This window comes from Physeter macrocephalus, chromosome 2 (assembly GCF_002837175.3).
Source record: "Physeter macrocephalus isolate SW-GA chromosome 2, ASM283717v5, whole genome shotgun sequence".
NCBI lineage: Eukaryota > Metazoa > Chordata > Mammalia > Artiodactyla > Physeteridae > Physeter > Physeter macrocephalus.
The window spans coordinates 26888463-26901547 of NC_041215.1; the positions used below are offsets into that span (position 1 = coordinate 26888463).

Below are 13085 nucleotides of genomic sequence, written 5' to 3' on the forward strand. Positions count from 1 at the left end.
TTCATGTTGGTAATGATACATGTATAATGTTAACACTAAGCCATGGGGCTAGCCCCACCTCTCTGGGAATCTTTTAAAGCTACATGTACATTTTTAAAGGTTGTTCTCATAATGCAGTCTATAATTTCATTTAACTGGAAAACGTGGGATCATGAAGTTTTCACTTACATTACCACCAAGTATATGAAAAATACACCACCTGTTTTTTAAATCTCATAGCATTGTTTCCACCCCTACCCCCACCCCTTATCCTTATGGCAATTTTTGCTTTACCAAAATTAAGCAAACTAGCAGCCCCTAGGCAGAATCTGGTACACCTATATGTTTCAAAGTATCGGGCTATAATTTAAGAATCATGAGATTGTAAATTAACAGCTTGATTTCCAGCTTAGCTTGAAAAAATTGGAAAGTTCGAAATACTGTATATAATTTCCTATAAGATAATGATTATTTGAAGGTGAGGGGCTACTGCCCCCTTTTGACAACCTGACTGCTCCATTTGTCCTCAGTTTACTCAGCTGCTTTCTTCTACCACACATCCAGTCTTTTAAGGCATTTGGGGCAGAGAAACACAGTGCTTGTCTTATCCCGCCCAGTATGAGATGGGAAAGATTCTAGTGACTTTGTTTTTCGACTTTGTAGCACCTTCAGTGTTTACCGTGGTGTTCATCTTATTTTGAATGTTCAATAAGTTAGTTTTGGTATAGTTGAATGATACATACAAATGAGGTGCTACAAAGTCTTGCCAAGCTGCCTGAAAGCATGCATTTGTTTCTCAACTGATCAAATGTCTTGTCTCCCTTGTTAATTTGTTTAGTTAACCACCTGCATATTTGTTTTCCTGTTTATCCCACCTTACTTGGCTTTAATCGAATGTTCCTAGATGGCAGAGTTCATGCATTTTAATGCCCTTTGTTCAAAAATGCATTAGTAAGCATCATTGCTGAATAATACCGATAAACACATGTAGAAAATATTTCTGCATCCTTTTATTACAGTAGTAATTAAGTGATTAAATATGTAGGTAACATAATAGCATTATTGGCAATAATAGACTTCCCAAAACACTAATTTGAGGCCATATCAAGTTGAGACTCAACTGGAACTATATTAATGTCTGTAATTAGGGTCAATGTAGACCAAGGGGTCTCCGGTGGCTGCTAGGAAGGATTAATCACCCAGATGCAACAGATGATAACATTAATGGCCTAGGTTAAGAGGGATTTGCCTGAGACTTCCCATGCCCCTTGACTAAGCGGCAAGGATGTGTTTCTTATACGTGTATCATCAGCAAGTCTCTTTGCAGCACCACCTGTGCACAACTCTAAGTTCGAAGTTTCAGCAGCTTGGGCCTCTGAAAAGGTATTTGGAAGGTTTCCCAGGTTGTATGCTGCAGAAGCTGAAGGCAGTATAGTGATAATTAATAAAGTGCCAGACTGGATAATTGTAGGAACTGTAAAAGATACTAAAATGTTGTTACCAGAGGCTCAGATGCACCTGTGAACGTGTGAAGTTAATTTGCGTGAGCAGCACTCCATGAGAGCGGATGGGGACAAGGGGGCTGAGATTTTCGTTATATAATTCAGACTTCAGACAGGGTAGCTCTCCAAAACAAGAGAGAGAGGGAGAAAGAGAGAAGAGAGAGGAAAGGGGAAGGGAGGAAGGAGAGAAGGAGGGAAGGAAGGGAGGAAGGGAGGAAGAGAGGAAGGGAGAAAAGAATTGGCATAGGGCTTATGAAAGGAGTTCCTCCTGCATTCTTTCATTATGTATACTTCTATGTGACCTTGACAAAAGTTTAAGAACTGTATTATTAGCGTTTTCTTATTCTCATAGGACTGGAATGATGGCATTGCCCTTTTAACCAATTTTTAAATAACAATAAACCTCCTCTTGTGTAACAATATACCTCCGGATACTGCAATGTGCAATGCTGAGTGAGAGGACCTTGTGTTCTATATATGTCACCCTAAATCTCACACAGGCTAATATCTATCAAGTTTCAATATACAATAAGTTAATGAGAAAAAAAGAAAGGATTAGGACGAAGATACCTCCCTCACAGCTTTGTCATGGGGAGGGAGGTGGGGGAATTATTGAGAACCACAGAATTCTAAGCAATTTCAGAGCTTATGATAGATCAATGGTAGCCCTACTGTTGTGATTGTTGTTTGTTGTTGTTGTTTTCATTATTATTGAAGTGGCTTTTCGAAAAAATGAAAAACAAATTCCTTGAGGTGAATTATTGCCAGTGATTATTCTGATCTTCTTCTAAGTGGATGGTACAAGATGGATGGATGTAGGCAACACCTCTTCTAAATCAACGTTACCATGCACAAGTATTGTCTCCCAGAGTACTCCGTTCTCTTGCATATCTGGCTCAGAAATGAACAGACTGTGCTATTTCAACAACAATTCCCTGGGTGACTTACAATTCAATTCATTCTGATACTAACTACTCAGAGTTAGTGAAGACCCCACGGGTTAAGGACTCAGTGCCTGCCAGCCTTTCAGATACCAGCTTCAAGGCCTGAGACCCCCGACTACTTGCATTTTTATCGGACTTGGTTTACAGATTTGGTGGTTCTCACAGTCTCCCTTCAGATTTGATAATTTGCTAGAATGACGCAGAAAGAACTATACTTAACGATTACCGGTTTATTATAAAGAATACAAATGAAAAGCCAGATGAAGAGGTAAATAGGGTGAATGGAGAAGGGTCCTAAGTACAGTCTCTGTCTCGGTGGAGTTGGGATATGTCCCCTCCAGCTACATTGATATGTTTACTAACGAGGAAGCTTCTGCAAATCTCATGGTTCAGAGGTTTTCTACTGAGGTTTTGTTACCTAGGCCTGATTGATTAAATCGTCGGCCACATGCCTGAACTTCAGCTCCAGTTCCACCACCCTCCCTGACCTCCAGCTAGGGTTCAAAGTTCTCGCTCTCTAATCAGGTGGCTGGTTCTTCTCCAGAAGCGATCTTGCCACTCTCCCCCGACCCCCAATCCTGGAGTCATCTCATTAACATAAACTGTGTGTGCTCAAAGAGGGCTAGTTATTAATTAACAAAAGACCCTTCTAGCGCTCAGGAAATTCCAAGCATTTTAGAAGCTCTGTGCCAGAAACCAGGGAAAAAGACCAAATATATTTTTTATTATACCATGCAAATTTTTCCAGGTATTGGTTCTTCTGAGTTTTTTATCCTTTCCATTGTCTTTGGGAATTTCTAAGTACTAAAACCTTCACTTCACCCTTTTCTGTTTTTCTTGGAGACCAGTGTTGTTGAAACTGCCCAGACATAAAATGTATACAATTATTTATACCTGTATTTCTCTGTAAAAACCATACAAATTAGTTTGCTTAAAATCCATGTACAGTTTATTTTATTTTTTTGTTTGCGTTTTGTAGGCTTTTGATGCAGCAACTCAATTTGCTTGCCTTCTCTTTAGATATGAAATTACATGTAATCTCTATCCCAAATAAAACCCTTTTCCCACTCTCAGTGTATTTATCCTTCACTTTATGTTCAAGTCTTTCTAACATTGGATTTATTCAATGGTAAAATAAAAAGCTCAGAATTAAACATGTGTCGTGTATTTGTTTATATTTCTATACCATATATATATTGAATATAATCAATTATGTATTTGTGTTTTAATCTGCCTCACTCTGGGAGTTTCCTTTAAGGAGATTTTGTCTTTAACATATGTCTTTTTAAAAATATAAATATACAACCTGTGAAAAAACAAAAGTGCAGAGACAGAAAATCATGACACCACAGAATGTCACTATTTCTTTTCCTTTTGATTAATCCAACATGCAAATATAAAAGCATTTTGGTTACTTAAGATGTTCAATGATGTTTTGCTTTTTTATTCTTATAAATGAAGATATTAACTTAGTCTTTAAGTGATAACATGTAGGGGAGATACGTTAGCAAAACTTTTCTTAATGAAGTGTCTAATATAGCCTCTCCAAGTTTCTATATCCATCTGTAAGGTCATACATATGTACATGCCTGTGCATACTTATAATACGAATGAGAAAGCCTATTTTACAATGTTATGAGGAGAATGGACATCTTTTTTTATACTTACACATCCAAATGCATGTTAATCTTTCTGTTATTAAGCTCTTTAAAATAATTGTTTCTTTTTATTTCTAGGTAACCTTCAAAGCATCAAGACATTCAGTTTCGCCAGATTTAAAATATGTTCTTCTGGCATATGATGTCAAACAGGTAAAGGAGTGATCTTTGAAAAACTTTTTTTCATTGTATGTTGCATTCAAGTGACAGTTCATAGTTGTGTTGCATTCAAGTGACAGTTCATAGTTTTCCTTGGTCATCTACTCAACTAGAGAAAATTTGACATATCCAGTAGGTGCAGGTGAATACTGATAACCGATATTGCGCAAGAGAGTTTTGGCAACAATGTCCATTCTTCCACACCCAGCTAGCAAATAACTGGAACAATCTGCTAGGTGCCTGTGCTGGTCCAAGTCCATCTCTTTTAGAGGAGAGTGGTGTGGCAGAGCTTAACAAATCCAATAAGTGGGGTGTTTGACAATTCCAGGATAAGCCTTTATATCTACTTGTGTTGTATGTATATGTAGATTAAGGGGTTTCCTAATGGCTGTGCCTGAGCTGCAGTGTGTATTGTGGGAAGAGCTGGTGAAAACATGATTCAGTTTATGGTCAAAGGATTCTTTGTTGGTTTTTGAGCATAAGCCTTGTGGTTGTAGAAATTTCTAAAAGTGCGGCAAGGCAAGGAATCAATTCTGAACAATAAAGTGTTCTAATTGCAATTAGTATTTCATTATTCCATGTCAGCTCTATAGCACAATTAGAGCAATATGTATGGTTGTGGAGTATTTTTACTCAGATATAATTTGCACTGTTCAAAAGCAAAGTAAATGTTGAAAAGGCAATTCAGCAGATTAGCTTCTGTAGAAAATAAATGATTTTGGAGATTATTCAAGAATGTTTTGTGTGCTTTAAGGCAGACAATAAAAATTTATAGACTTAAAGCAGGAAGCCTCATATAATGTATTGAAACCCTTTGAGCACATGACATTTTACTGTTCAAAGAACCTTCTACTTGATGGTTTTAGTCTTTTGAAATATACATGTGTTATATTTTTAGACAAGTTTATATTTCTTATTTAAAATAATTAATTTACACTACAAAAGGTGGGGAGACTGTAATCAAAGACATCTTTTTCCTGTTATAAGTTTTGGCCCTTTTCCTTTACCTTTGTTCTGTGTTCTCTCTACTCATTGAGATTTTGAAAAACATGTAATAGTAGGAAAAGTGCTTGAGCTTTATAACCAAACTATTACAGCATCCTCAAGTTTTTAAAACAATATTTATCTAAAGAGTTTTAACTTAAAGTGACTGCTATATTAAAATGATGATAAGCTTTAAAAAAAATCAGGTTTCAGTAGCTACAATTTGTTTTATTCTGTTTCATTGATCTACGTGTCTATCATTCTGCTAGTTCCACATAGTCTTCGCTTATTTTGGATATTTTACATAAATGGAATCATCCAGTATATGACTGTTGTCTGGCTTCTTTCACTTAGTATAATGCTTTTCCGATTTATCCACATTATAATATGTATCAGTACTTCGTTCCTTTTTTATGGTTGAATACTATTTCATTGTATGTATGTACTACATTTATTCATTTATCCATTGAAGGATACTTGGGTTCTTTCCACCTTTTGGCTGTTATGGATAGTGTTGTTGTAAACATTTGTGCACAAACATTTTTTTGAGTACCTGTTTTCAACTTTGGAGATAAATATTGAGGTGTGGAATTGCTGGGTAATATGATAATTCTATGTTTATCTTTTTGAGAAATCAGTTTCTAAAATGGCTGCACCATTTTACATTCCCACGGGCAATGTGCAAGTGTTGCAGTTTCTCTGTTTCCTCACCAACAGTTGTTATTTTCCATTCTTCTTATTGTAACTATCCTAATGTATATGAACTGATATCTCATTGTGGTTTTGGTGTATACCTCCCTAATTAGACTAATGATGTTAAGCATATTTTCATATGTTTGTTGGCCTCCTGTGTTTCTTCTTTGGAGACATGTCTATTCAAGTCCATTGTGTTTTTTTTTTCTTTTTCTTTTTGTAGTTGAGTTTGAGAGCTGTTTAGATATTCTGGATAGAAGACCCTTATCAAATATATGATTTGCAAATATTTTCTTCCACTCAGTAGATTGTTTTTTCACTTTTTTGATAATGTCCTTTGATGCATAGATTTTAAAAATTCTGATGAAGTATGATTTATCCATTTTTGTCTCTTGTTACTCATGCTTTTGGTACCATATCTAAGAATACATTGCCAAATTCCAGGTCATGAAGTTGTACCCTTATGGTTTCTTCTAAGAGTTTTATAGTTTCCGTCCTTAAATTTAGGTTTATATTTTGAATTATTACTTTTTGTTGTTTGAGATGGCCTTAAAAACGTTTTAAGTTTCCTGTTATATATTGAAAAACCGTTCCAAAATGGTTTTGTTGGTTTATACTGCCCTTAGGCAATGCATAGCCTGTTATATATACATATATATATGTATATATATATATATATATATATATATATTTTTTTTTTTTTTTTTTTTTTTTTTTTTTTGGTACGCGGGCCTCTCACTGCTGTGGCCTCTCCCATCGCGGAGCACAGGCTCCGGACGTGCAGGCCCAGTGGCCATGGCTCACGGGCCCAGCCGCTCTGCTGCATGTCGGATCTTCCCGGACCGGGGCACGAACCCTCATCCCCTGCATTGGCAGGCGGACTCTCAACCACTGCGCCACCAGGGAAGCCCATAGCCTGTTATATTGACATATATACACTACCATGTGTAAAATAGATAGCTAGTGGGAAGTTGCTGCATAGCACAGGGAGATTAGCTCGGTGCTTTATGAAGACCTAGAGGGGTGGGATAGGGAGGGTGGGAGGGAGGCTAAAGAGGGAGGAGATATATGTCTATGTATAGCTGATTCACTTTGTTGTACAGCAGAAACTAACACAACATTGTAAAGCAATTATAGTCCAATAAAGATGAAAAAACAGAGTAATTATTAAATTGATAGATTATATATAACCTAACTACTAATTGAATGCATACACAAGCCCCCCACACACACATCACACACATACACACAATAAGTATTAGTGTTATATTACTATGTAATAAATTACCCCAAACTTAGTGACTTAAAAAAAAAATTACTGTTATTCACAGTTTGTGTGTATCAGGAATTTGGGATTGGCTTAAGTGGGAGGTTCTGGCTTTAATGATGTTGCAATCAGGTATCAGCTGGGGCTGCAGTCATCTGACAGCTTGACTGAGGCTGGAGGATGGACTTCCAAGGTAGATCTCTCACATGGATGGGTAATTGGTGCTTGATGATGTCATGAGGCCTCAGGTTTCTCCACATGAAACTCTCTACAGTGCTACTTGAGTGTCCTCATAACATGGTACTTGGATTATCCCAGAGTGAATAATGCAGAAGATAAAGATAGAGATTTCAGTGCCTTGCCTGATCTCTCTTTGGAAGTAACCTATTATTTTCACCATGTATGTATATTTTTTTGTCACACAATCAGCTCTAATTCAGTGTTGGAGGGGCTACCAGAGGGTGAGGATTTGGGGAGACCATCTTAGAGGCTGACTAACGTAGTCCCCAAATATTTCATATTCATCCTATGTGAAGTATACTCAAGGCCCCCCAAATTTTTATCCATTACAGTCCAGCATTTTAATCAAGCAGATCAATCTCCTTAGGCATGGTTTCTTGACTATAGTCCCTTGAATATATTTATATATTCATATATAAAATTAAATATGCTCAATATATATCCATATGTTTGTATCCATGTAAATACTGTAAAGATACACATATATTTTAATATGTATTTAAATACCAATTTGAGTATTATTCTCAGGTTTTTTTTTTTTTAGTTTTATTGTGAATAACATTTATTTACTCCATTCATTTATCTTTTGTAGTCTTAGTATTTTTTTAAACATCTATGTGTATAATTCAATCATTAGTTTTATTGTCCTTTCTTTAAATATATCACTAAGTTTTTGGTTTTAATTATTTTTTGAATTGGAGAAATTTTGAATTTTGTGAATTTTTATCTTTCACTTTGTTGTGTTTATTTTTGTTCTAGGCTTAGAGACATGCCCACCAATATGACAAATATAAACTTGTATTTTTTAAAATTTTTATATATTTTATGCTTAAACATTCATTCTATTTTAGTTGCCATTGTTTATGGTGACAAGTGATGAAAACCTCTCTTTCTAGTGAACATAGTAACAAAAAGACCTGTCTTTCATATGAGGGAATGTAATCACGTGCAGTCTTTGGAGGGGCAAGACTCCAAAGGGACGTTTTTGACGTATTATTGGAAAACCACCCAACACAATAAACTGTTTCATGAATGCCATGCCCGTCCTCAGTTTCCCCATGACTATAATGAAGAGGGAAGAAATATGAATGCTTCTCAAACTTACTCAAATTTACTGTCCTGAAAAATTTCCTGGTCATGTGATAATAATCCTGCCTCTGTGATCCTGTGCAAGAGCCACTGTACAGGATCTAGCACTGTTATTTTGAAGTCAGAGGAGCTTGCTGGGGAGAGCTAATTTAGTTTTATTTCCCTACTGATGTTCTCAATTTGAATCAAATATCGGTAATTTAGTGCAGGTCAAATTTAGAAAGTGTCTTTTAGGTCAACAACTGAGTTCTTCCGTGTGTAACCTGTGAGCTACCAGTGTTGAATCACCCTAATGTGTGGGTTACCAATGTTGAAATGCTTTATTCAGAGCTTAAGTTGGCATCGTCATCGTGTCTAAGCTATGAAGAGTATGATTCTGACTTTTTTCTTAGCTTTATTTTTATTTTTTTCTTAGCTTTTTACATGTTAACTATACTATTTTAACAAACACTACAATGATCTGCAGTTATAGTACAGTAAGTTCCCTACATATGAATGAGTTCTGTTCCGAGAGTCCAATTTGTTCATAAGTCCAACGAAGTTAGCCTAGGTACCCAGCTAACACAATCGGCTCTATAGTACTGCACTGTAATGGGTTTATAATACTTTTCACACAAATAATACATACAAAACAAACACAAAGAATAAAGAAAACATTGTTAATCTTACAGTACAGTACGTTGAAAAGTGCAGTAGTACAGCACAACAGCTGGCATCCAGGGGCTGGCATCGAGTGAACAGGCAGGAAGAGTAACTGACTGGAGGAGGAGAGGAGGGGGGACATGGTAGAGCTGAAGGACCGTCAGCAATAGGAGACGGAGGGCAGGCTGAAATTTCACTCGCGCCTGATGTTAATGGCACAGGTTCTGGTTCCTTGCTGGATTCAATTCTATCTACCCTCTTGAAAAAGCGATCCAGTGATGTCTGGGTAGTAGCTCCTTTTTTCTCGTAATAGATGACAGGGTAGCACTGGATTGTATTCTCAACGGCTGCTGCAACCTTCATGTACCGTTCTACATTCGGGTGTGGCTCAAAAACTCACAGTGCCTCCTCAGATAAAGAAAATCCCCTTGGCATTTCCTGCATCCTGAATCTCCTCGGTTCTTCAGTTACTTCTTCCTCTTGTCTCTCTTCGTCTTTTCTCTGGACCTCCAATTCCTGCTGCTTCTTAGCAGTACCAGCTGCATCACCACTGCTTTTATGCCTGCTTCCAGACATCCTGGGCTTGAAATAAAGATACTGTACTACTGTACTCTATACAGTACAGTACAGTAAAGTACACAAAAGCACAGCCACTTGTAGAGGACGCACGCACACGACAGTGTACTCCAGACACGTGAACTAACTTAACATGACTGGACATGGGAATGCATGTTAGCATCTTTGAAAGTTCACAGCTTGAAGGTTCTTATGTAGGGGACTAACTGTATCCATAGTCATAAAGCAATTACGATTACTAATATAGGGTTATGGGCAGTTTTTGAAGATTCTGTGTCAGGAGTTGCATGCTAAATAAATCATGGAAACTATAAGCCAATAATGTTTTAGTCCTTTGCAAAGAAGCCAAAATAATATTCATTTTTGTATCAGTGTCAATTTTATTGAACTTAGGCTGAATCTTTTCTGTTGAGATGTACATCTATTCATTAATTCTAAGATGATTAATATGAAGACTCTTTCCCCCATGCAAATTATTTGTGTTCTACAACATCAAGAAGGTAATTTGGACAAAGTGAGAAGTTGCTTTTCTTTCTCTGGTCAGATTAATGTTTCTCATATTTTGGGCCTATAGCATGGTTCCTGGGCTGCTCTTGTGCTCCACAGAATTTGAGAATGTTTTGTGCTTGTTGTCTACAGGGATCTGTGGACAGATCAAGGTAAATGATGTTCTCCTGTAAGACTCCTACAGTGTGGTTAAAGCCTCTGGGATACATAGTCCGCCAACTTATTACAAGGGAAAAAGAGGTAGATAAGTGGGGGAAGGAGGAAGGAAAGATCATTTATGATTGGAAGGAAAGATGAGTCTTCCTGTAGGAAGGTAGAGAATGCTGCAGGGGCACTTTGGAGTGATCTTGTGATCCTTAAGACTGTAAGAGTGATATTTATTCCGTTTGCTGCAAAAGGAGAAGTCTACTGGCAATGGTAGAGCTTAAGCCTGGCTGCCCCTGCTGAAGTGCTTTATTTGCGGCTGGGAAGCTTCCTGATAGTTTGTTTTTTTATGCCCAGACTACTTGTCACAATTGCAGGAACTGTCAGACCCATATCCCTTGGTGACCCTGTTTACACAGAAACTGACACCAAAGCAAAGCAAACTTAAAAACCTCCAGGTGATGTCCCAGAAATGCTGGAGAAAGGAGCAGGAAATCAGATAATCTTTATCATTCTCCTCTTTTTTTAAAAGAAGATGTTAAACTTGCATAATCAAAGGGAAAATAAATAAACAAAACCAAAATAAATCTCACCTCATATATCCAAATTGTTGAGTTTATCCAACTATTTTTTAGGATGTAACAATATTTGAGAGAAATATTTCTAAAATAAATGGTATATTTTCTGCATTATTAGACCAAGGAAAGACAACTCACTAAATGCTTTTCTCCTTGGCTCATGGCTATCATTATGAACACTGATTACTCTGCAATAACTCAGCAGGAAACCTGCCTGGTTTCTCGCATCTGTGTCCTTGTCTGAAGGATGGGGTACAGAAGAATGAAGAGCCTGGAGAGAAAGACAAGTACTGTATGGTATCACTTATGTGTAGAATTTTAAAAATACAAACTTGTTAAAACAGAATAAAATTGTGGTTACCAGGGGATGGCGGGTGGGGGAACAGGACAGATGTTATTTTAGGGGACAAACCTACAAGGAGTAGTAAACAAGCCCTAGAAATTATAATGCACAGTACAGTGAATATAGACAATAGTACTGTATGATAATCATCAAACTTGCTGAGACTAAAAATTATTGCACATACCTAAAAAGAAAGTGTAATTATGTAATGTGATAGAGATGCTAATTATTGCTACAGTGGCAGTCATATTACAATATATAAATGAACATGTACACATTAAACTTATACAATGTTATAGGTCAAAGTATATTTCAATTTATAAAAATGGAGGGATAATGTGCTTAAGTCATCTCTTGTTGGAAGGAATGTCATAGCCCAGGTTCCCTTCAATCACTCCTCTTCCTTTTAATCAGTTTCCCACACTCAAGCTAAGTTGATCTTAAAAAAAATATATGATTCTCATCATCTGTTTAAAATCTTCCTAAGGCTTCTTGGGATAAAGACGTCATAACAGCCTACAAGGCCCTGCCTGCCATTTTACCCTCACCTTCCACAAACCACCCCCAACTTGTTCTCAGCACTTCTGGGATTTCCTTCAGTTCTTCGAAACACCATGCCCCTCCCATCATCGGGCTTTCACTACTCTTCTGCCTGGAACAAGTTCCTACCCCTTTTCTTCATATTGATAATTTTTACTTATTCTTTAGATGCCAACTCAAGCATACGTGCCTTAAACATCAAGGCTGTTCCAGACCTTCTCTGATTTGGTCAAATTTCCCCATTATAAGTTTCATGGTACTCTCTCTCCCCACTGTAGAATTTATCACAACTATAATTGTGTCTAACACAATGCCTGACACAGCGTTACTCAAAAAAAAAAAAGAATAAATAGAAACATAATTTATGAAATAATAAACAAGAACCTCCACCAAACTTTTCCTTAAAGTGCCAGGCAAGGGTCAGTTGCCCTTCTCTATGCCTTTATGGCATCTGGTACACACTTACCTCTCAATATTTCTGTCATTGCATTGAACACGACCATTTATGTGTACATCTCCTTGACTAAACTATAAGACCCTTAAAGTCCAGAACTTTGCTTCATTCATTTTAATGCCCACAGAGTTTTCTGCAGTGAATGGCGCATAGTAAACACTTAGTCAGTGTTTGTGAAACTAAAACAGTGATTATCAATCTTGGCTGCACATCAGAATCACCTGGAGAGTTTTAAAAATTATTGATGGTTAAGTTCCACCCTGCAGAAATCCTGATTTAATTGTTTTGGGATATAGCCCACACACTGGAGTTTTAAAAACCTCCCCGGGAGACTGTAATGTCAGCCAGGCTTACAGTCCCCTGAATTTAAGTGAACTGCTCTCTTCCACCTATTGAAGACTTTTCAGACTTCAGACAAGGAAAGGACAAGAAATAAAGATTAAAATACCTGCTTTTTAATACTGCACCTACTTGGTGCCAAAGACTGTACCTGTACATCTTCATTCCTTACCATTTCTCTTTATAGTAGTTGATGTTATTTTATTAATGAAAATATAGGGGGCTTCCCTGGTGGCGCAGTGGTTGAGAGTCCGCCTGCCGATGCAGGGGACACAGGTTCGTGCCCTGGTCTGGGAAGATCCCACATGCCGCGGAGCGGCTAGGCCCATGAGCCATGGCCGCTGAGCCTGTGCGTCCGGAGCCTGTGCTCCGCAAAGGGAGAGGCCACAACAGTGAGAGGCCCGCGTACCGCAAAAAAAAAAAAAAAAAAAAAAAAAAAAATATATA

General features: G+C 37.3%; 1 protein-coding gene across 2 annotated transcripts in view; it reads left to right on the top strand.

The window, feature by feature from the left end:
- Positions 1 to 13085, top strand: part of DPP10 (dipeptidyl peptidase like 10) — a 685210-nt gene that overhangs the window by 361031 nt on the left and 311094 nt on the right. For both annotated transcript variants that reach the window (XR_002890440.2, XM_024114996.2), the window contains exon 5: positions 4162 to 4236. Coding sequence is in view for 1 of the 2 variants with exons in the window: in XM_024114996.2 (XP_023970764.1) it covers positions 4162 to 4236 (75 nt within the window). In the remaining variant the exon portion in view is untranslated. The remainder of the gene's footprint in view (positions 1 to 4161; positions 4237 to 13085) is intronic.